At 41.8% G+C, this 23,822-nt stretch overlaps 1 protein-coding gene across 3 annotated transcripts in view; it reads left to right on the forward strand.

Moving 5' to 3' along the window:
• Positions 1–9,609: 9,609 nt before the first annotated feature.
• Positions 9,610–23,822, forward strand: part of SMURF2 (SMAD specific E3 ubiquitin protein ligase 2) — a 95,388-nt gene continuing 81,175 nt past the window's right edge. For all 3 annotated transcript variants that reach the window (XM_024192540.3, XM_024192542.3, XM_024192541.3), the window contains exon 1: positions 9,610–10,126. In XM_024192540.3, the coding sequence (XP_024048308.1) occupies positions 10,075–10,126 (52 nt within the window). In that variant the 5' untranslated portion in view covers positions 9,610–10,074. The remainder of the gene's footprint in view (positions 10,127–23,822) is intronic.

The following is a 23,822-nucleotide window of genomic DNA, read 5'->3' on the forward strand; positions in this document are numbered from 1 at the left end:
CTCCCAGTCACCTGCTCTAAACACTAGTCCAATGCCTTCTCACTTCAAATTAATATTACATTTGTTTCTTTCATAAAGGGATTTTTAGCCTCTGGCTACTCCATAAGATACTATGATGCACCTGGTTCGCCTGTTTCAATGCCTATCCACTCTTTAACGAGTTTGCATGTCTTACTTTTATAAAGTAACATGAGGACACTGCCATCCAGCAGGACATAATTAGGAAACAAAATAGTTGAAGGAGTAAATGAAATGTGTGCGCCTCAATTACTAATCTGCTGTGGTTGGAGTTATAGGATTTATCTAAATGACTAACCACTGGAAAATCCTGTCGTGCGGGGGGGGGGGGGGTCTCTCTGTGGTTTTTTCTTTTTTTGCAGTCACAGTTGCAGTCATTTCCCTTCAGAGATGCATCATTTCCCAAAACGCATCCTGTCTGAGAGGGCGATGATATCTGTCACTGCAAGCTACTGTCCTCTTTTCAGCAGCTGGTGGAGGGGTGGAGACGTCCTTCCTATTTTATTCTGCTGAGACGGAGCTCCATCTTGCTCTCCAGCCTGAGAAATTGATTGAATCTTGACCTTTTACACAAGCATTGTCTCTACGTGCCAAAGGAAATCTTAGTGAGAAGCAGAGCTTCTGTTTAGACATTTCTGCTCATTATGTTGCTGTGATGAAGAAATTGTCCATTGTGGGATAGTTTTCTTTGTCTCTCTGCATTAAAATGTCAGATTTATGGCCCACGGACCTGTTACAACCAAGATGAAGTACTGATCTGGGCATATGCATCTGGTCCACTGTACTGCTCAACAGACAGAACAAGGCCTGGGCCAGCCGTGGGTTCTTAATTGCAGTATAGACATCACTGAAAGAGAGCCTGACAAATGGCTACGCTTACATTAGCTGCTCTAAGCAGATGGGAGAGAGCTCTCCTCTTGACTTTATTAATCCACCCCCAACAAGTGGCAGAAGCTATGTCCGCGGGGCGGGAGAAGCTCTCCTGCCAGCATAGCGCTGTCCACATTGGTGCTTATTCACACCCCTGAGCGACGTAAGTGGTAGTGTAGACATTGCCAAAGTGGAGAAAGGGTATGGTTCTGGCTAGAGGGACAATGGCCATTGCAAGCAAAGATGTCTATGGAGAGGCCTTGGTTGAGGGAGGTCATAAGAGAACAGCATTCTCTGTGGTCTCCAGGAAGTCATGACCTAAAGAAATAAACTTGGTTCCTTGAGGATTAAGATTCTATTCAGTGTGAGTGAAAATGGCAGAATCAGGCCTTATTTTATTTCATTATCTCTTCCAGACAGTGAAGCAACACGAGCACTTGTTCCAAACCCATCATCATTTCTAGACCCTCCTTTCTTGACTTTGCAGTGCTCTCAATGGGGGTCGGTGCCTGAAGAATCCCCACAGACCAATAGCTATTGTTTGCTGAACTTTTACTGCATGTTTCAACGTAGTAAGGATATACTCTGAAAGAATATTACGTTACCTGTAGTTAACGGAACTGCCCTGCTTTTTCTTTCTTTCTTTCTTATGGGAGTTGTTTGTCTAGATTTTATTTTAATAAGATATTGTCCAAGTTTAATGTTGTAAATTTGTATTATTATTAATTAATATTAGGGAGTGCCTATGGAGCCCAACTGAGGTAAGGCTTAATTGGGCGTGGCACTGTACAAACACAAAGTAAGAGACAGCCCCTGCTCTGAAAAGCTTACAAGACCGACAAAGAGGTGGGAGGGAGGAATATAACATGCAAGCAGAGTGAATAATGTGTGATGTCTGCAAACATGTAAGTACCATGACTTTTTTTATTTTTAAATGTTTTGCATGGAATTTTGTTGGGAGAGAATTGACTAAAAAGGAAGGGAGACAGAACACTGAACATGTAAATGTTCAGATCAAGAGACTGTATCTAGTATTGCAAACAGCTATTTTAAAAGCTCATTGTTACCAGTGTGGGTAAGTAGTAGTGAAAAAGAAAAAAGTTGGACACACTGAGATCGATCCACTGGTCTAGTGAAGACCCACCAAATCAACAGCAGATTGTTCTCCAGTCGACCCCTGTACTCTACACCTGACGAGAAGAGTAAGGTAAGTCGACACCCCCCGCGGTGTAGACCCCGTGGTAACTCGACCTAAGGTACGTCGACTCCAGCTACGTTATTCACGTAGCTGGAGTTGTGAAGACTGAAGGCAATAGTTATTGTAGAAAGAGTCCAGATTTATCCTCCTAAAATAGTTTTGAGTTTGATAGATTAACATTTTAATTTGCTTTGTCTGGATGCTTATTGTGGTATTACCTTTTACACTCAGAACTGTATCATTAGGTGGAAAAAATAAGCACAGTCTGTCCACTGCAGTTGCAAATTCCACAAACAGCATGCCATAGAGGAAAAGGAAAACACAGAGAATGGGACTGCACTGCGCTTACTACCTATGCTAATTTTAACTCCATTGACTCCAGTGGAGTTGCTCCTTATTTACACCAGTGTACGTGAGAGAAGGATCAGGCTCAGAGAAAGAGAGACTAACAGCAGGAAATCGAAAGTAGCAAAGTTGAAGAACACTTGTTACAAACAAATCTTTGCCTTAGAAAATACCATTATAACCTTCTATTTCCCCACCAAGCCTTAACACTATCATGATGGAAACCTTTGCTTCCATCAAATCACTGCATACGCCAGTGAAGAATGTGGTATAATACCAGCCAGCTCTCTCATGATTGTTTAAAGGAATGGTGTGACTAAACCTTTTGTAGGAAGACTTGAGATTATAATCTTTGTGTTAATTCCAGGGGTGTTTCTCTTTGTTGAACACATACCAAATTCTGAGGAACACATTTCCAGCATCCTCTTCTGTCTCTAAAGATGGAAAGGACATCACCTCTAAGAATTTAGCTACACATTTCCTTTTCTGAAAACAAACACTATTTGGTTATAGACGTGTTTATGTTTTCCAGTAAAACACACTAAATCCCTTGAGAAACCTCTGTAAATGTAAAGCCTTTTCTTTCTGCATAGTGGGAAATTCAAGAATCAAATTTCTGTGGTATGCAGCCATAGAACAGCAGTTTTTGTATCTCTACACATTTATTCAAAAACTTTTACTAACCAATGATATCAACTATTAAATTATTTTATCTCCCCAATGGCTCCTCCACATCTCTGTTGGAGCCCGAAAGATGCTTCAGTTCTTCCTTTCTTTACACATTCCTGCCTACCCTTGAGACTCCATGTCTCAATCACTAGCCTTCTGGCTGAGGATGACTGGATGGAACTCCCTTCTGAGCCTGTCAGTGCAGCTGCCATCCAACAAGTGAGCTGTTGGGCGAGAAAAGGCACTCCCTTCCCTCTGGATCTGAGCTAGCTACCTCATCTTGAAAGGATTTGTTACTCAGTGATATCAGCCTAGAGTGAAATACAGATCACTTGTCAGCATTTAATGGTAATACTTAAACACTTACATCACAAGATTAGCTCCATAAAATGTGCAGCTTCTTTTTACCCTTGAAATGAGATGGTTTGAGAGCAACATGTACTTTATACATATAAGCCCCAATAATGAAGTATCCATGTAATGTCTGATGCATCCTCTATGAGAAGATTATTGGGGTGGAAATAAACCTATATAGAGGACAAGAAACGCCTTGAGTCCCAGAATGTCCGTTGCATTGTTTTGTTGGGGGAGTGAAGTATACTCTTGTGGCAGTGCATGGGCCTTGACCACCGTAAGCAAACAAATTCTCTGAGAACTGCTTTGCAAAGGTTCCTGACACCCTTGTAACCATGGCTCCTGCGTGGGTTCTTTTCCTGGCTGCTGCTCTTTGTCCCCCCCACTCAGGGGCTTTACTCAGCAAAGGGGACAGTGAGTAAAAATTGCTGACATTGTCTTACTTAGTGATTCCACACAGAAACTGGGGAAGGAATGATAGGACAGAAAATGGCTGTGCCCTCAGCCCCAACCCGCAGAGCCCAGATACTATGAACCTGGCCTCTCTCCCTGTCAGAGTATGGCCTGATCTGAATGTCTTCTGCTCGCAAGAGTAGAGGTGACAATTTGCCATGTATCCCACATTTGGGGCAGCTAGAGGGCTGTGAGGACCCTGTACCTTCACTTTGCCACATCATCGTCCTTGCCTGAGGAGATGGTGGCAGGTGCGTCAGTTTCAAGACCCCCGCCCATCGACCACAGGGCGCACCAAGACTTGCTCCCCCGCATTGCCCGCAAAATAGGCCTGCAGATGGAGGAAGTGGCTGAAACAGAGAACTCAATGGTAGATATTCTTGCACCAGAAGGTCCTTCCCGGGTGGCATTACCACGAATAATGACCATACAAAATAATAAGACGACCCTGTGGCAGACTCCAGCCTCCATTCCGCCCACCGCCGGGGGCATAGAGAGGAAGTACTTTGTCCCATCTCAGGGATACGAGTACTTATTCTCTCACCCACACCCTTGCTCCCTGGTGGTCACGGCAGTGAATGAAACGGTTACTCACCTTCTTGTAACTATTGTTCTTCTAGATGTGTTGTTCACATCCATTCCAATACCCACCGACCTTCCCCTCTGTCGGAGTAGCTGGCAAGAAGGAACTGAAGGGGGGTCGGGTCAGCAGAGTCCTATATTGAGCACCATGAAGGCGCCACTCCAGGGGGCTCTCGAGCCAACCCAACGGCAGCTGCTAAGGGAAAAAGTTTCTGATGACCGTGCATGCAGCGCACACACACCCACCTGATTGGAATGGATGTGAACAACACATCTCGAAGAACAACAGTTATGAGAAGGTGAGTAACCGTTTTTTTTTTTAAACACGTCTTAGCTGGTCAAAATAAATTTATGGTGTGGCACACCGGGATATTAACATGGTAGCTAGGATGTGTTAAAAAGACTTTTCATAGATTGAAAATAACAAAACAAGAAAGACACAAATAGTCTCCATGAAAGATACTTATTTGATGATACAAAGGTTCAAAAAAATTAAATGTATTGAATATGCCAATTGTTTTGACAAATAAGAATATGCAAATACATGATATTAATAAATAGGAAAAGAGACCTATATCAATTACAATTGCATAAACCAGTAAACCCCGTACAAATAATCCCTGAGAACCCAACTCATGCATAAGTCTAATTAAGGACACAGTCTTGCAAAGTGCTTAACAACTTCAGCTTTCATTGAATTCACTGGGATTAAGTATTTTATGGGAGACACTGGTCACTTTGGAGGCTTAACCTCCAATTTTCATTCTAATACCAGACCCACAAAGGGACTTAGGCGATGTAACTCTGGGCATCACGGTGCCTAACTTGTTGGTGCCTGGAAAATCGCAGGAATACTACTACTATGATCCACAAAGCCTGAGCTAGGTGCCTAGGCTCCCATACAATGAATAGGGAGAGAGAGGCTCCTAAGAATGCAATCCACAAAAGTCAAGTAGGCTAGGCAGGGAGATATCTAAGCTAGCTGATAGGAGATGACCAGGAGAGAGGTGTGTCCTAAGCCTTGCCCCTCTCTTTCCTAAGTCTGGTCGGCAGGTGCTGTCCTGGAGTCAGGGACTCGGGCTGCGGGGCTGTTTAATTGCTGGGCTCTAGGACCCTGTGGGGTGGGAGGGTCCCAAAGCTTAGGCTCCAGCCTGTGCCTGGAAGTCTACACAGCAATGAAACAGCCCCTTAGCCTGAGTCACCTGGCAGAGGCCAGCCATGGGTTTTCTTTGCTGTGTAGACATACTCTGAGGCACTGAAGGCATCTTTTGGGAATGAGTTAGGCCCCTGCATTTCTCCATCCAAAATGGCCAGAGGAGGAGGTGGTGCCCACTACTCTCTCTCTGGCCCAGTGACTGTTTATCCACAGTGGAACAGAATCATTGGGCCAGAGATGGAGGGCAATGACTCTGTAGTCCAGTGGTTAGGGACCCAGCATTCAGTCCCCCTACTCCAATGACTCTAATTATTGATACACCTGAGGAGTCCCTACATCAGAATATTCCATAGCTCAGTGGTCAGAACATTTTCCTGATAGACTCCTGCTCAAAACCTTCCCTTCCCACCCAAGGGGAGGACTGAACCCAGGTCTCCCAAATGCCAGAAGAGTGCTCTAACCACTGAGCTAGAAGGGGGGTAATCCCCACCTCCTCTGAGCACACCTACCATGACCACACCACACATGACCTAGGCAGATGAATGCCTATCTTCTGCAAAGTTTCTGAATTGCTCTGGGGCTTAGGTGGGAGATAGGCATCTGTACACTTAAGAGTGAGACAGCCGTGCACATACCCAGAGGCAGAAACATAGGTGCCTAGGGAACTTTTACCTTGAAAATTTAGGTGTTGAGTAAGTTTAGGTTCCTAAAGGGGTTAGGTGGGAGTTTTGTGGATCACAATGGAGCCAAAACTGGGATTGAGGCACCTAAGTCTGGTGTTTAGATGCCTAAGTAACTTTGTGGATCTGGGCCTTAGATTCCTATCCTGCACTAGGATCTGCTACTGTTGACCCTTGAGCCTGTGTGGAATCCCATTGAAGGGTAATCCAAGAGAATTTCAGTATGTTCTGAGCTGAAGCTAACAACCAGTGGCTTGAGCCAAAGCCCCTTGAAGTCCATGAAAAGAAGCCAACTGACTTCAGTGGGCTTTGGATCAAGCCCTTACAGAGATGCTCAGCACCTGTGAAAAATCACACCGGAGTTGTCTGAATAGAGAGGTTAAAATGTGGTGTTTTCAGATATTTGACCAATTTAAAAAAAAAACACGATTTTTATATTTCTTTAAAAAATGAATTTCTCAAGCAATAACTCTGCCCATGTTCTTTTGTTTCAGAAAATGTCTGGTTATTTAACTTTGAAAAGTAGCTGTTATACATGCACCTTTCATAAAATTTTTAATAACATAGAGAACCACTCATCCCAAACAGTGTAAATGGAAGAATCATAATGGTTTTATTGAGGTCACAATGACCCAATAGAATTATGTCGAAAGCAGTATCTTACAATATCCCGGTACAATGTGTAATTCCACAGATAGCATATTTGGAGCCCTCCGGGACTTAAAAAGCTCTTCCAAAAGATCTTGCACAATTCCCAGACATATCAAAAAGCCATGTTCAAGAATCATTTACAGTGAGAACTGCAGATTATGAATTCTGTGTTGAAAAGGAGTTGCAAGGGACATATTCCCTAGGAAGATCTTGCAGTTTTTACAAGATGTTACAAGGTAGTGCATAAATAAAAGCAAGTAGCCATTTTGTTTGTTTTTTAATGATCACTCGATTCTGAAATCAAATCCAGCAGATAGCAAGGTCCTATGTGGATTTAAACAGATTGTTCATTGAATTGTGGCACAATGTCCAAGGCATTGTCCAAACCTATAAGACACAATCTTTGCCCTGAAGAGATATGACGGCTCTATCTGCTAATACACATTTATGTAGTTTCTGTGTAGTGCTGTACAGCATGTTATCAATTGAAGGTTTTATTTTAAAGGTAGGTGTCATACATTGGTATTACGTCAATATGAGCTTCCCTCTCTGCCCTATATAGTCTTACAATAGTACTTTTAAAAATAAACAATGAAATGAAATATTAAAAACATTAGACTAGTTTAACATAATGGATAGCCTAGTGGCTTAGTCTTCTGCACTACCACGTGGAAGTCCTGCTACATTCAATTTCTGATCCCATTTTCTCATACCCTGGGCTGGGAGTGCTGCCATCTGTCCTTCTCAGCTGGAAGAACAGTATGGGACTCCAAAATTGGGTGAAAACAAAATTGGGTGGTTTCTTTAGGTCCAGTACAACCCAGTGCTATGATAGAATTGTACTGAAGGAAACCCTATGGAAAAACAATAGTTTATTAAATGGACCAAATTAAAAAATAAAAAGCCAAAACATTCACCTTAAAGGCAAGAATGTAGTCTTCTAATCAAAACAGCTATTGCACTGGAGATAGTTATTGTAGCAGAAATGATATGCTGGAGTCTCTTGCACTAAGCCAGATAATTGAGACCTCATTCAACTTGTATGGGTGTACAAAGCAATACAAAATTAGCAGGGAAAGTATGTGAGGAGTACTGAGGATATAATTTTTGTTTGGCTTTTTAATATTGAATATTATGTTTTAATTTGTATTCTAGTTTTTCAGTTTGTGCAGTGCCAAATACCTTAGTTTCATTACATAGGTCCCATTCTGCTATCAGAGAAGCTGGGTGAGCATCAGAAATAATATCAAATATAATTAGCAGTCTGCTTACAAAGCCAGTAGTTTCCTATCGATCTCAATCTTCATGGAAATTTTACAATGGCACCTCAAACTCATAATTTTAAGTGGGAGTACCTTGCCCATTTTTAGCTACACCAGTGTTCTCATTTAATTTAGGGTATGCAGTGTAGTTGTGTTGGTCCCAGGATTGTCTTTCATTAATGTAGGGCACTTTTGAAAGTTGCCCTCCAGCCTCTATTGTAATTCCTGGGTTGTTCATTAAGATACAGATACCCTTCCTTAAATCCTCTTGCTGCTTTGGAGTCCCCGTAGTGGAGGGTGTGTTGAAAGGCCTGGCATTCTCTGGAATAGTTGCCACTGGATCTGGAAGACAGAAGAGTTACACTGAGAATCGGGATCTGTATCAGTCTTTTTTTGAGAATTTCAGAGTGTGTGTGCAGGAATTTCCCTCACTTTTCTACTGCAACCAAATCACACATAAATGGTGGATTTACCTGAGTTGTAATGGTTTTCATGGTTAGATTATGATACCCTTATCCTGAAAAGTACCCTACATCACAAGTAGTCTCATCATACTGGGGGAACAGGAACAGGGTACTACTCGATGTGAGAAAGGTATCACAATCTACTTATACATTTGTATCCCATAAACTTATTTTACTTTTGAATCTTTTTTTTTTCAATACATAAATCTTCACCCCACCCGCTACTAATAACTTCCTACTCCTTTTTCTACCCCTTGACTTACAATATGATTTGCGCCTACATTTCTCTGAGCCTTTCAACTCCAGGGTGGGAATTATTAGTCACACTTGATGCTATTTTGCCCATCATAGTGTTACAAGTCTCCCCTGGTCAACATTTAGGGGCAAAAGGAACAGCATCCACAGTGCAAGGTGGTGTCTTCCTTAGGAAGGGGTGAGATTTGGGGGGGGGGGTAAGAAACACACAGGAGGGTGTAATTCCCAGAAAATTGGTACAAGGGCACCATCCCAATGAGAGGGGCCCCATCTGTGGGAGGCAAGGGATGAGAGGGCCCAGCTTGAGGGAGAAAGGAAGACACAAGGGTCCCATCCACCATGGATGGTATTGAGGAGCCACAAGGGTACCCTCACCCAATGGCAGGGGATAGCTGAGGGGGGCTTTTCCCTGGGGGGAGTTAAAGATACACAGGGAGCTCTATACGCAGTAGTGTGTGGGGAGGAGGCAGCCCCATGGGGTAGTGAGGACATGGGGGCATCCCCAAAGGGCAAGGGGAATGCTAAGGGGAAGGAAGCCCCCTCCCCAAAGGGTAGTGACGATATGGGGGCATCCCCAAAGGGCAAGGGGACTGCTATGGGGGCAGACAGCCCCCTCCCCAAGGGGTAGTGAGGACATGTGGGTATCCCAGTGGCAGGGGGTGCTGACGGGGCAGACACCCCCTTCTCCCCGGGGGTAGAGAGGAAATGGGGTACTGAGGGGAGCACAGGGGCCCTTTTCTCCGAGGCAGGAAGGAAGCTGCAGGGACACGGGGGGGGCTTCATCCCCACTTGGGGGCTAGGCTGGTACCAGGCCCAGTCCCGGAGGAAGGGAGGCGGCCGGCCGCCGCGGTACGCGCTGTCCCGGGCTTTGTTGTACTCGCCGCCAGGGCCCCGGGCAGGGGGCGGGGGAAGGCGGCGGCGGCGCCTCCTCCTCGGCGCTGGCCCCGCTTATGGCGGCGCTGGGCACATCCGGGCTTCTCCTCGTCCGGCGGCCGCCGCCGCCGCTGCCCTGAGCGCCCAGCCCGACTCCATTAGCGCGTCCCCCCTTCCTGCCCGGCCCCAGAGGCAGGGGCAGCCCCGGCGAAGGCAGCGCCGAGCCCCAGCAGCGGCCGGGGACATGTCCAACCAGGGGGCCCGGAGGAACGGGCCCGTCAAGCTGCGACTGACAGGTGAGGAGGGGTCGGGGAGCCGCCGGGACCGAGCCTGGGGCCCGCCGAGCGGGTCTGCTCCGCCGCCGGCCGCGGGGACGGGAGGAGACCGTGGGAAGGCGGAGAGGGGCGCAGCGGTGGCGGGGAGAAGGGGGCCGGGGGCCAAGAGCCGGGCTTTGTGAGGAGACGGCAAGGGGGTAGGTGGCGGGGGGAGCCTGGTTTGGGGGGGTACGGGGCTGCTTTGGGGAGAAGGGGGGATGGTTCAGGAGGGTAGGGGCCGAGTTGGGGGGCGGGAGCCGTTGTGGGGAGGCAGGCTAAGGTGGGGAGTAGATGGGGGAAGGGAAGGTCTGGTTGGGGCGGGCGGGCGGTGTGTGGGGCGAGGAGGAGTGTGGCTGTTAGGTTGGGGGGGGGGGTTAAAGGCAAGGGGGACACTGGGGAAAGTCCCTTTCTCTGTTTTCTAAACTCCGCAAGCAGCAAGCCCAGCTGGAGAGGTGGGATCGAGCTCCCTCCATGTGTATTTGAGATTGAACCTGGGGCTTGGAGACTCAGGCCTGAGGAAAAAGTAAACTCTCTCCCAGCACCCCCTTCCCGCAGTGCTCCGCAGCAGGGGGCGGGTTGCTAAGGGGTCCGTGTGCCACGAAGGAACCGTCTTTGCACAGCGTTGTAGTGGCATCGATTATCAAACCGGATTGTTTACTCTAAGTAATAAACACGCCTTCGTTAGGAGAGGTGAAGCCCTGGGCAGTGTGTGTGTGGTGGGGTGGAGGTATCGGTGCTCTCCGCCTCCCTGTAGTCAGAATCTAGATTAAACCTGAGTTCACTAGAATTATTGCACGAAGTCTGTAACATGCCGGATCTGCTTTTGGAATAGTTGTATTTTTTAGGGAAGGGGGTGGGGGGCGGGCAGGAGGCCATTGTAACTTTTTAGGCGCTAGGTACCTTAGGTTGTTTCTCACCCTCTCAGCCCGTCTTTTCTGTGTAATCGTGAAACAAACTATCAGGCCCTTTGTCCCCTTTGTTTTGATCTTTTGTGTTGCTGTTTTCAAGTCAGCTTCCTTAGTTGAGATTGTAAACAATTCGTTGGATATAGTTCCTCCTTCTGTAGGAAAAAATACCTTTTAAAAAAAACTTGGCCTTTAACAATATTTATGTATATTGTATACATAAAAGTAAACTATTTCAGTCTACATGCTGGGAAGGAAGAAAGACATTATTTCTGTTTCTAAATACTTGGAATGTGCTTCTTTTGTAGTGATGAGGGCAATGTAAGAAGATAAAAATGGAGAAACGTTTATAAATATGGATAAAGCTTGTCTGCCTCTGAAAAATAATCACTGAAGACTTGCGAGAAAAGAGTGAATTTAAAAAACACATTTTGTACCCTAAATTGTGACCTCAGTGCATGAAAATACAAGATTTAAAATAAATATTTAAAATATTGTTTGTCTTCCAACAGCTTATTGAACCAACTTAATGGCTGTGCTTTGCAAAATAAATTAGTTGTTTTAAAAAAGCCTAAAAATAGTTACTGCGTTTTTGAAATTATGTAATTTTAATGGCATGTGCAGAATTTCCAGTTTAACTGCTAATGCAAAAAATTTCTTAAAGTTACTGCATTTAACTTTTTAAAATAATTCTGAGTAGGTAGAAAAATGACTTTATTTTCTAGACTACTGTAGATTTTTTCTTATAATTACTTATAATTGCTTACATTATATTTTGGAACTTATTTGGACTAATCTTGTAAAAGAGGTTTTTATGCAGGGCCATTATAGTGCCCATGTGCTGAACTCCTTAGAAATAAACTTTTGAGATGAGTGTAGCTGGGCTGATGTGTGGGACAATATTAGATTTTAAAATACTGTTCTGCACTTTTGGGTCTCTGGCTGATAGCTTAGTTTCTCTGAGCACTATCAGAAAAGCAATCTTTTTAAAACTTTATAAATCTGCTGTGGCTTAATGGAAAACTGTGAACAAAAATCTGTTTAAGGAATTGTCCTTTTTCACCTCTGGATTTCTCTTCCCTTTATTAAAGATCTAGGGACATAATGTTCTGTCTGTGACAACATAGGTACATTGCAGAGGGTTATGATTGTGGTGAAGAAATAAACAGCAGGGGTAGATTTCCCCCCCCCCCCGTTATTTATTGAATTTTAGTAAAGTGTACAATTATGATGCATTCAATCCCAAGAAAAGGCATGTATATTCTTTAGGAACAAGTATACTATTTTTGAGCATATGTCCTTGCTAATAAAATATGGGAAGAGAAATACTGAAAAGAAAATACACACAAAGTTGACTTCAGAAAGAATCTTGCAATCTCAATAACTGTTTGGAATTGGTACTGAGCAACTCTGATTTTCAGAGATTTGCATGAGGCATCAGTCTGTTTCTTAATATACATCTGATATGTTGAGGTATTTTGTGCTTTCATTAATCGTAACTGATTTACACGCAAGATCAGTTGTTATAAGGAAGTTTTACATGCTTAAGGAAAGTTGGTATAAGTGGTGAATTGAATTTTATTAATTGAACCGATGTCAGTTCTTGCTTGGGAATAGTCTGGAGTACTCTGTGTGGTTTTGATTACCCATTTTGATTGGAAAAGCAGTCTGAGAACTCTTGAATGCTAAAATTGTTTGGAATCAAAATCCTTATATTCCAGTGTTTTTTAAAGTAATTTGCTCTCTAAATCTGACAAATGTTATTTAATCTTAATTTTCTTTGGCTTTATGAAACTAGCAGTCTTCTGTTTTGGCTTGAACATTGATGGGATTAATTCTGTAATCAGTGTGTAATACTTACTTTTTTTTTTGTTCATTATCTTTAAACTGGATGGTATAGATTCTAAAAATGGATTTCAGGAACTGGATTCAATTAGCAGTTTTTCAGGACATAAACATTAAAGGTTTAGATGGAAAACGTTGTTTTGACTGACTGGATAAATGACAGGATAGTGTTTGATGTGAGTCCAAGAACTGATCTGGAGCTCATGCCCAACTTCTCAGTCCATCTTAAGGAGCCAAATAAAATATTTAACCTAGGCCTCATTTTGCAGAAAAGGTTGAGTCTTTGTTGGGACCTTAAGAAAGTTCTGAGAAATGTTTGGCATACCTTTACACTAAGTGTTTAACAGTTTATTTAGGTCTGGGTTCCATAACAGGGGAAAAACCACGGTGGTGGCATACTTCTAGTAACTTTTTATTTAGCTTACGGTATAGCTAGGCTATAAGTTTCTTCTAAGGTTATTGATCTTTTGCTTTTATGATAGACAAATGAAGATAAATATCTCCTAATCCCTTACTGACATATACGTTGGTGTATTATGCACTGTCTTGAGGTAGAAAGTTGCAGGATATTAGACAACTGTCAAAATATTAAATATGTTCAAATACATTTTTTAATTGAAAAATCTTAGCATAAAGTTTAAATGATGGATTTTAATCTAATTTACACAAGTATAACTCAGATTAGTCTGAGCTCAGTAGCTGGTTCTAAGGCTGTCTCTACACTAGACTTTTTCTTAACATTTCCCACGATGGGTTCACTGATTTAGCCCTTCCCATGGGGAAATGTCGTATAGGCAGGGCTTCTGCGGCAAGTGGCATTTTTACCACCGTTTTGTCTAATCCTGTTTAGAGCCTGTTTAGGTGACACTCTGATAGAAATTCCAATATATGATGAAATGCTTGTATCGTGTGTTCCATAAAACACAAATCCATAGACTTCAATTAGCTTCATATGAGGGAGGAGCAGAATCTGTGTATAGGGGTTAAGAGAGTTTCTCATTCAATGTTGCCGTATCTCCAATGAGGAGGATCATGTTTGGTTGATAAATGTAACTGCATAGATGTAATATATTTACGGTATGTCTACACTGCCACTCCTACATTCCTCCTGGCAGTGAGTCGAAGGGTATGTCTACACTACAGGATTAATCCGAATTTAGATAATTCGAATTTGGGAAACAGGTTGTATAAATTCGATTGTGCACGGCCACACTAAGCACATTAATTCGGTTTTTAACCACATTAATTCGGTGGTGTGCGGCCACACTACCCCATTTATTTTAATCACATTAATTCGGTGGTGTGCGGCCACACTAACCCTAATTCGAATTAACAAAATCGATTTTGACGCTACTCCGTTCGTCGAGGTGGAGTACAGAAATCGATTTAAAGCGCCCTTTAATTCGAATTAACTGGCTCTGTAGTGTGGACGGGTGAAGGGTTAATTCGGATTAACGCAGCTAAATCCGAATTAAAGTCGTAGTGTAGACCAGGCCTTAGGGTATGTCTACACTGCTGTTAGACACCCACAGCTGGCCTGTGCCAGCTGACTTGGGCTCGGGCTAAGAGGATGTTTAATTGCAGTGTAGATGTTCGGGCTTGGGCTTCAACCTTCACAGCTCTCTGTGTTATGCATCCACACAGTATGTATACTACTTTTATGGCCCTGAGGATGTCACATGGGCCTCAACTGTGTGCTGATTGGGTGGCAAGCAGCCCGTGGGCCCTGGGTTGAGAACTACTGATCTAATGAAATGAGTACATCGCTTCTATATTATATTCAGTGCACTGACTTCCTAGCTTTTTCTGGGTGTAATTCAAGATGTGTGTTAATCTATAAAACTCTGTATTCTTGACACGTCACAGCCTGTCTCCCTGTGTCATGATGGCTGAGATCATTTGAGGGACACAAGGCATTCTTCCCCAGAGTCAGAGGGTATTGCCTTCACAATATTCCCAGCCCCTGGAGAGCCCAGTACTTGATTTGATACCTCAGGAGCTGACTGAAAATGTTAGTGCAGTGGGGTACTGGTAGTTGGAATGGACCATGATTGAATGGGTTATGGGAGGGAAGGGGCCCAACTAAAAATCCCTCAAAAATTGAAGAACATGGGGAGTTCCCAACCTGTCTTCCACTGGAGTTTTGTGATCTAAAAATAGGGATCTGAGTGATTATATCTTCAAAGAAGCAGAATTGTAAGGTAAATAACTTTCCCTTGCTAGTCAAACATTAGATGTTTACACCACAAAGTTAGATAAGAATACTTGTGACATATATTGAACTCTTCCTCTATAGATATCCAAGCTTAGCCCAAAGCTGGCTCAGCATTGTCTCAGTTTCCAGGGGAAGGAAACTGAGATGCAGAATGTGGAAATGACTTGCCCAAGTTCGCAAAGGGAGTCAGTGACAAAGCTGTGAATAGAATCCTGATATCTTGACTTCCAGTCTAGTGCCTAGGCACTGGGGCATGCTGTCTCTCCTTAATGTACGTTTACTGAAAGTAAAATTTGGTATTGGCCCTAGAGATTGGGAGTGACCCACGGGTACCATTTGGATCGTATCAAATGATTCTATGATCTTAGTTATATATTCACTTGTACATTCTATCTGTGCGACTACATTCAGAAATACTTTAACATGCCACAAGTTTTACTGTAATCTTAAAAGTGCTTTTACCTTAGTTGTCAAACCTGGTAATGAACCATCTCATAAATGATCAATGCTCTTTACTTCTCATAGCAAGTGCAACTCAAGTTGGAAGGCTTTTGTGCCACTTTCCATTTTTAAAAGTGAACAGAAAGTATTGCTCAGCTGTAAGATGGTTATTTCACTTTTGCACAATTCTGAAAGTGAAAGGAAAAGCAGCAACATATAAGTTTATAAGTCTGTATCCTGTTATGAATTTTCTGGAATGATTCCTAGCCAATTCATGTTTAACACGACTAATAAAAATGGATTTCTTGTAGAAATAAATAGAAGACAGCCACTCCAACCTTTTTTTTTTTTTTTTTTTTTTTTTGGTGCCTTTGTCAGTGGCTAGCAGTTCGGTAATGCTTGAATGAAGCAATGAAACAGTATTGTCTTAACAAATGGGAGAATTAAATGGATGCCTGTGCATCCTTTTTCTTTAATTTTAAAAAGAAATCCATGTACAGGACAAGCGAATTTCTAAGAACATTCCCAAGCACAACCTAAGAATACGACATTGATTCTCATTGGCGGTTAGAGCTATGTGAAAGAATGCTGATACGATTACTCATTCTGGAAACAGATGTTAAAATGTTAACAATGATCAAATTATATGCATCTCTAGTGTACTGGTAAAATACTATAGTAGTATCCGGATTCTGATACTTTCAATGCACTGTTGAATTGTTACTTTATTAAAAATCAATAAAAATACATAGAGGAAATAAGGAGCGACTTAACTAAAGGTAAATGGCTTTCAACAGGATAATTGAGTTGAACTGTGTAATGGGATGAGTGTGGAGCCTGAAGTCCATTCAAAGAAACTTGTGTGTATCAAATGTACAGAAACACAAAGGGGTTGTGTTCTCATACATAACTCCTTGCATATCACAGTAAATATGTCCATATCCTGCAAATAATTACACATATGCTTAACTTTCAGCATGTGTATAAGCATTTGTAGGATTGGGACCATATTACTTACTGATTGATCATGATGGATTATCAAACAACTGAAAGACAAAGACTATAATTTTCAGTTAGTCTCAATCCATCTTTCAATATTACTGATCCAGTTAAATGCAGGCACAACTAATTAGGTCTGTAATGATACCTTTTTACATCCTTAACTACCTGATTTGTAGTTGGGTAGATAGGAGTCTAAATGAGTGCACTTGTGCCTGTATTGAATTGAGGGTGAGAGGTTAATTGAGATTAATATGTATATTAAAACAAACAGTCTTTTATTTCTGGTGTTGGGGGGAAGCAGGAGAAAGAGAGTAATTATAATAATTACTTGCAAAATTTTTTGAATGTTCACAGGAAATTAAGAAAAATTCAACATGCTCAGGTAATACACCAGATGGTTAAGTATGGACTGCGTAGTTCATAACCAAAATAGTACTTACAGCAAATGTTCACCTGCACTAAGAGCAAACGGTGTTTTTAATTCCTACATGAGTTGGAATAGACTTAAAATTTAACCTTATTAATATAAGCTTTCAGAATGAACATTTTCAGAGAACTGTTTTTTATTTTTGAGACACAAGATACTGGAAAACAGGATTTATGTCATAGCATATTTCCAGAAAATGAACTCTATTCCCTATCAACCTATTAAAATTACTAGATCTTTTAGATTCTAGATCTTATAGATTTCTTCATTGAAAACTATCCAGGGTTGAACCTGTCATGCAGCAATGTTAGTGATGCCCTTTGTTTTTGTTTAAAATACATATAAAAAAAACCCTATTCAATTCCTGAAAGAGGAATAAATCAATAGTATCTTAGGAGCTTTCTAAAGAAGGTGGTGGGTGGATATAGCAGTAGTGAGGTGGTTGAGAGAATTGGAACAGAGGGTTGAGTAGGAGAGGCAGGCAAGTGGATGGGGGAATTGAGCTGCTAAAGGGACTCTGTAGCTGCAGTGGTGCCAGCATATGTGCAATTTGACAGTGGAAACAGAAAACCAGAAATAGGTTCTTATAGTTGGGCTGGAACATATGGAAGAGTCTCTTTTGTGCCCAAGCCATTTATTATGATATAACTCAGCCAATGGGTAACAATAGAATTTACATTTTGTGAAATTATAATTGTTCTAATTTATTTGCTAATTTTTATTAAACATCTGTTTTCCTGCCTGGCATTGAAATGAATATGTTTGTAGGTTTCTTAGAATCTGTCCTTTTTAAATAGATACAAATGGCCTCATTCTGCAAGATGTCAGGCACCACCTCTCTCAATTCCTGTTCAGGTTAGGAGGAGTTGAAGGTGGCCAGATCCTTGTATTCTTGGACTCAGTGGGCTGAGAGATCATGGGCCCAAGTGAAAAGACAAGTTCTATGGGTTTTTATTTCTTGAAATGGTAATTCTTCATGAAAAGAGGAAAAAGTATTCTTGCTCCTATTTATATTGCAATAGCTCCCAAAACATATCACAAGGGGAAGACACTGTCCATTTCCTGTTTCTTAGCGATCAATAAAATCCGAAGCAAAACAAGTCTATGGACAATTAAAAGATCTGTGCTGAATCTTAGTGCTGTCTGACGTAATTCAAATGGATTGGATAAATGGCATTTCTAAACAAGCATCTAAAATTACTGATACAAGTACATAATTTGAGAACCTGGGGTAAAGGTACACATTTCATATTTATTGTTATAAGAAAGTACTGGTTAAGTGTGTACATGTGTGTTTATGAAACAAATTGTTTTTGACATCTAGCCAAAATGTCTTACACTACTGCCGATGTGAAATCCCTGTATGTTCTTATGAAAGTAAATGCTAATTTTATGTAAGCTCGGTGCCATGCAATGATTTTAAATTGTTGGATGCACATTGTTGACAAAAAAGCTGAATTGTTTAGACTACACAAATGTAGGAGCACCCAGAACTTATGCTGGGGTCATGTATGATCCACAAGTGAAGCTCTGCACTACAGATGAGACTTTTATGTGTATGGCCTTCTGCTCAACAGTTGGGTCAAAATGTAGTTGTTAAAAATGTTACCTGTTTCTCTTACTGAGACAGGAAATAAACTTGCCTTCTTTGTTTAGGAGCAATAGAGCCTGTTCACGCTGAACACAAGAAAGAGGATTTGTATTCAAGATACTTCATTGTACCAAAGAAAAATGGAGGGTGGAGACTGATTTTTAGACTTAAGGCTACTCAACAAATTTGTGAAGTCTCAGAAGTTCAGGATGGTGACTCTGGCAGGTATAATTCCTTCACTGAATTAAGGGAATTGGTTTTCATCTCTCAACCTACAAGATGCATATTTCCATAAAGCGATAATGCCCATCTCACAGAAAATAACTGCATTTTGTTATAGGCCAGGATCATTTGCCATACTGGGTGCACCCCTTGCCACGGAGAGTGTTTTCAAAGGTTTCAAAGTTGAGAGGTGATTTTAGTATTCCTGTACCTCAATGATTGGCTGTTCAAGGGTCAGTCTTATGAAGCAGTACTGTCATCCACACAGAAGGCCCTTTCTCAGTTCCTGGAATTGGGTCTTCAACTCAATGTAAAAAAATCCACATTGACCCCTGTACAAAAAATACAGTTCGTAGGGATGTCCTTGGGTTTGTTGATCACCAGGGCCTACTTTCCCATGGACCGATTCATAACCATATCATTTCTAGTCAGAACTACTGAAGGGAGCCCTCAAACCTCAGTGAGAACCTGCCTCCCACTTCTAGGTCACATGGCAGCTTGCACTTTTTTTTTTTTTTTTTTTTAAAATCAGATCATGCAAGGTTAGGCCTTTGTTGATCTGAGCCACCCCTAGAAGCAGTCTACTCACCAAACAGACACAGCTTAGACAAACAGGTTTCAGTTCCCCACCAAGTAAAAGATTTCCTAGACTGGTGGAAAGATCATGACAGCATCAGTGCAGGCATTCCTTTTCTCCAATCAATCCCAACAATAATGCTAGATACATTCCTGTAAAGATGAAGAGCTCATGTCAATGCTTATACAATTCAGGCAGATGGTTGCCTCAAGAAACCAGTCTCCATAGCAATGTGTTGGAACTCAGGGGAGTCAGGAATGCCTGCCTTCATTTTCTGCCTCTCTTCAGGGACAAGTCCAATCAGGGTCATGACCAACAATGTGGCCTACATGTTTATCAGCTGGCAAGGAGGAGTGAGATACCCCTCTCTGGCACTGAAGCAATCAAGTTGTGGAACTGGTGCCTAATCCATCATATATGAATTTCAGCAATCTAGCTCCCTTGCCTTCAAAATACCACAGCCAATGCTTTCAACAGGCACTTCTCCAAGCATTGTGAGTTGGAGCTGGACTCTTGGACCCTCCAAGGCATATTTCAAACTTGGGGATTTCCAGAAGTGGACCTCTTTGTCCCCTCTGTGAACAGGAAGTGTCATCAGATTTGCTTAGGAGCAGAGGTCTAGGCCATTATTCTCTAAGGGATGGCTTTCTCCTACCCTGGACAAAGAGCCTGTTCTGTACATTTACTCCAACACCTCTGTACTGAGGGTGATGAACAAAATCAGCCAGAACAAAGCTAGGGTTATTCTAATAGTCCCAACATGGCAGAAACAAGCTTGGTATCTTTATCTGTTTCACCTGTCCAACAATCAAGCTTCCGATCATCCCCCATCTCCTCCCCCAAGATGGCTGTTAATTGCTTCATCCCAACCTAGGAGTTCTCTGCCTCAGGGCATGGATTCTCAATGGTTTGCAGGGTTAGAGTCTGCCAGTTCTGTGGAGGTAAAATAGGTGGTAGGAAAGAATCACCTCAAAGTACTTACCTTCAAAAGTGGAAATGATTTAGCCATCACTGTCAACTCCAAGGACTCCAAAACTGATTTTCCTCACTCTCAGCTATCCTGGATTACCTGCTGTAACTAAAGAAAATTGGATTATCAATCAGCTCAGTCAGGGTTCACTTGGCTACCATAACAACCTTTCATTCCCTCAAGTGAAAGACCCCCACTGCGGCTTGGGATATCAGTCTAGTTCTTAGATGTCTCAAAGGACCTCCCTTTGAACCAGTGGTGACCTGCTTCTTACTTAACCTATGTATGAATATGGCCTTTTTGGTAGCCATAATGTTAGCCTGAAGAGTCGGAAACATTTGAAACTTAATGGAAAGATCCTTCTTTCATGATATTCTTAAATGACATGGTTTCCTTATGTCTGTTCCCTAAATTCCTCCCAAGCTCTCATCCAAGTTTCATCATAATCCATCCATTTATTTGTCTCTCTTCTCTCGCCCTTCCCCCCCTACCCCCCCATAATTCTCTACAGGAGGTTCCCTTTCATACCTTAGGTGTCAGATGAGAATTGGCCTTCTATGCTGATAGGACCAAACTGCTTCAGAGGTTTCCTAGGCTGTTTGTTTCTATTAGACCGATTTAAAGAATCCACAGCCTCTACCCTGAGGCTACTGGGTCTCTGGGTATATTATTACATGCTATGATGCTATCAGCATTCAGCCTCATTCTAGGGTGTTGGCGTGCTCTACAAGGTTACAGTTAACATCTTCTCATTAATTTAAAGAAATTCCAGTATCTGAGGTCTGTAGAATGACTGCGTGATCTTCAATGCATTCCTCTTCTAAGCACTATGCCTTGGTCTATGCTTCTACATCTGATACAACAGTTGGCAGTGTGGGTCTGTCTTCAGTTCTGGATCCATTCTTGAAGCTCCCTCTGTCCTGGGAGGATACTGCTTGGAAGTCACCTGAAGTGGAGTGCCCACAGGGAGGCTACTCCAAGAAGAAGAAAAGGTTACCCACCCTGTGCAGTAATTGTGGTTCTTTGAGATTTGTCCCCCATGGGTGCTCAGCTACCTGTTTTGGAGTTTCTTTGTGGCACTTTGCGATAGAGAGGGAACTGAAGACAGTTTGCCACTGCAGCCCTATATCGCCTTGATGTGGGGCACAGGGCTGCTTAGGGCATATGCATGGGCTGAATGAATACTGCTAATGAAAATCTCTTATTGAAGGAACGTGGAGTGCATGTGGACCTGAAGTGGAGCACATATAGGGACACACATCTCAAAGAACCACAGTTACTGAATGGGGTGACTAACCTTTTCTTCTCCTCCATGTCGACTGAAGGTAGGACAAGAAATAATGGGCTTAATCTGCAGCAAGAGAGACTTAGGTATATTGGAAAACCTTTCTAACTATAAGGATAGGTAAGTACTGGAATAGGTTTCCAAGGGTGGAATCCCAGTCATTGGAGGTTTTTAAGAACAGTTTAGGCAAACATCTGTAAGGGGCGGTGTGGGTATACATAGTCCTGCCTCTGCACAAGGAGTTGGACTAGGGAGCTCTCCCTTCTGGTACTACATTTTTATGATTCTGTTACTTATTCACATATTTAATAGAATCCCTAATTACATCTTAGTGAATTGCCTTGAAATTCCAACAATGTCTTCTACAGTGTTCCACGGCTAGAATTTTTAATGCTATCAGAGGGCCCACTTTTGTTCTCAAATATATTGCATGTATCCCTTTGTATTAACAAAATCAGCAATAAGTCTCATGCACAATGACATTCTCTAAGAGATGCTTCTTGAATTGCAGAGCATCTGAGAGAATTGTCTTAGCTATTCTAGGAATATCAATTTAAATATTAAAGATTGCATCTTATGTAAAATGGAAACATAGCATCCAATTATGTAATTTACCATCTGAAAACAACATGCTTAATTTTTTTTCTGGACATTTATTTTTTTTGACATACATTTTCCTTTCCTTAATGACTGTACAATATTAATGTAAGTTGTACTGTGAGAATGGTGTCCATCTGTATTTGTAATTAATTTGGTTTATGGTCTCAAAAGTTATAGTGAAGAACCTTGTACAGTTTTACTTCATTAGGAATTTTTCTTTTCATCTGTTTTTTGTAAGAATAACATTTGGCCTTATCTTTACTTACTCTTATAATGGAATAAGTTGGCCTACATCAAAACGGCCTCCGGAATAATAGTGTTTCTAAGGTGTTTTCAAATTTTAGCTGTGTTTTCATGATTAATAGGGTAAACTCCTTCATCTTTCATTATATTATACCCAGAGATCGACACTCTAGTATAGCACCCCAGTAAGAATTCACATACTTTTCCTAGCAGCTGGGTGGTAGAGGTTGTGTTACCATCTGAGCATTGTAACAGTTTTTGGGCTTTAGTGTGCACAAACTCAGTGTGAATTAACCCCTCTGAGTAGACAAGGCCTTAACTGGGGATTTTTAGTGTAATTATATTGATGTAGCTGCACAAGTGCAAACCTTTAATGTAGATTCAGTGCACTGGTGTATACTGGGAAAATTTTCAGTATGTGAAATGTGTCGATGTAGAATATGGGGACGGAAGTAGGTGGGAGAGAGATTATATAAGTTTAAAAAATGTAATTTCAGAACTGATATTCTGGGAGAAGAAAGGAGAGAGAAAATATAGGGGAGGAGATGGTGAATACAGTGTAGGGAAAATAGAGACATAAATGGGTTGAGGGTCAGAGTAGAAAAAGAGAAAAGCACACAGTGAAGACAGTGTAAGGAAAGATGCACCACAATGGATATTGGAGGAAAGAAAACGTAGAGTGAAGCAGAAAGGGAAAGAAGGAATAACAAAAGCAAGACATGATGTAGTAAGTTACAATTGTTTAACAATGTTATTAAATACTTTACGCAGCTGTTTTATTCCTTTAAATTGAAGGTGGTGTGGCGTTGAGGAGCTGTTTGGAGCAGTAGGGCCATGATAGTCCAGATACTGATCATGCTGGTTAATAGGGTTAGTGTTCAGAGTAGTATATGTTGGGTAAACTTTTCAAGCCATTGGTATGGTAGCAGAAATAGGGAATTTTGGTATCATTTGATCATGATGTCAGGAGTAAAGTGCTTTATTAAAGTATGCAGACAAGCAATTGGAACAAGTGAACATAAGACACGAGCAAAACTTGTGCATACAAACATGAGTAAGAATATTGTGCATTGAAATTTTATATTTGCATTTTAACATAATAGGCAAAATATAAGATACTAGTTTGTACATAGAAGAAAATGAGGTTGCACTGATGCACAGTTTTGAGTCTGGAGGGTTTGCAAACAGTGGCCTTGATTCTGCAACCCTCACATGAGTAGCCCCAATGGATTTTAATGGGAGAACTTGCATAAGTAAGGGTTGCAAGATTGTGTTCAGTGTCATTAAAAGTGTGTACTCTCACCCACAGATGTTTTCTCTCTATTCAGCTACTCTTTTTGTAATAGTAATGGGGA

The sequence above is a fragment of the Terrapene carolina genome, unplaced genomic scaffold (genome assembly GCF_002925995.2).
Source record: "Terrapene carolina triunguis isolate 2854851 unplaced genomic scaffold, T_m_triunguis-2.0 Scaffold192, whole genome shotgun sequence".
In the NCBI taxonomy this organism is placed as follows: Eukaryota; Metazoa; Chordata; order Testudines; family Emydidae; genus Terrapene; species Terrapene triunguis.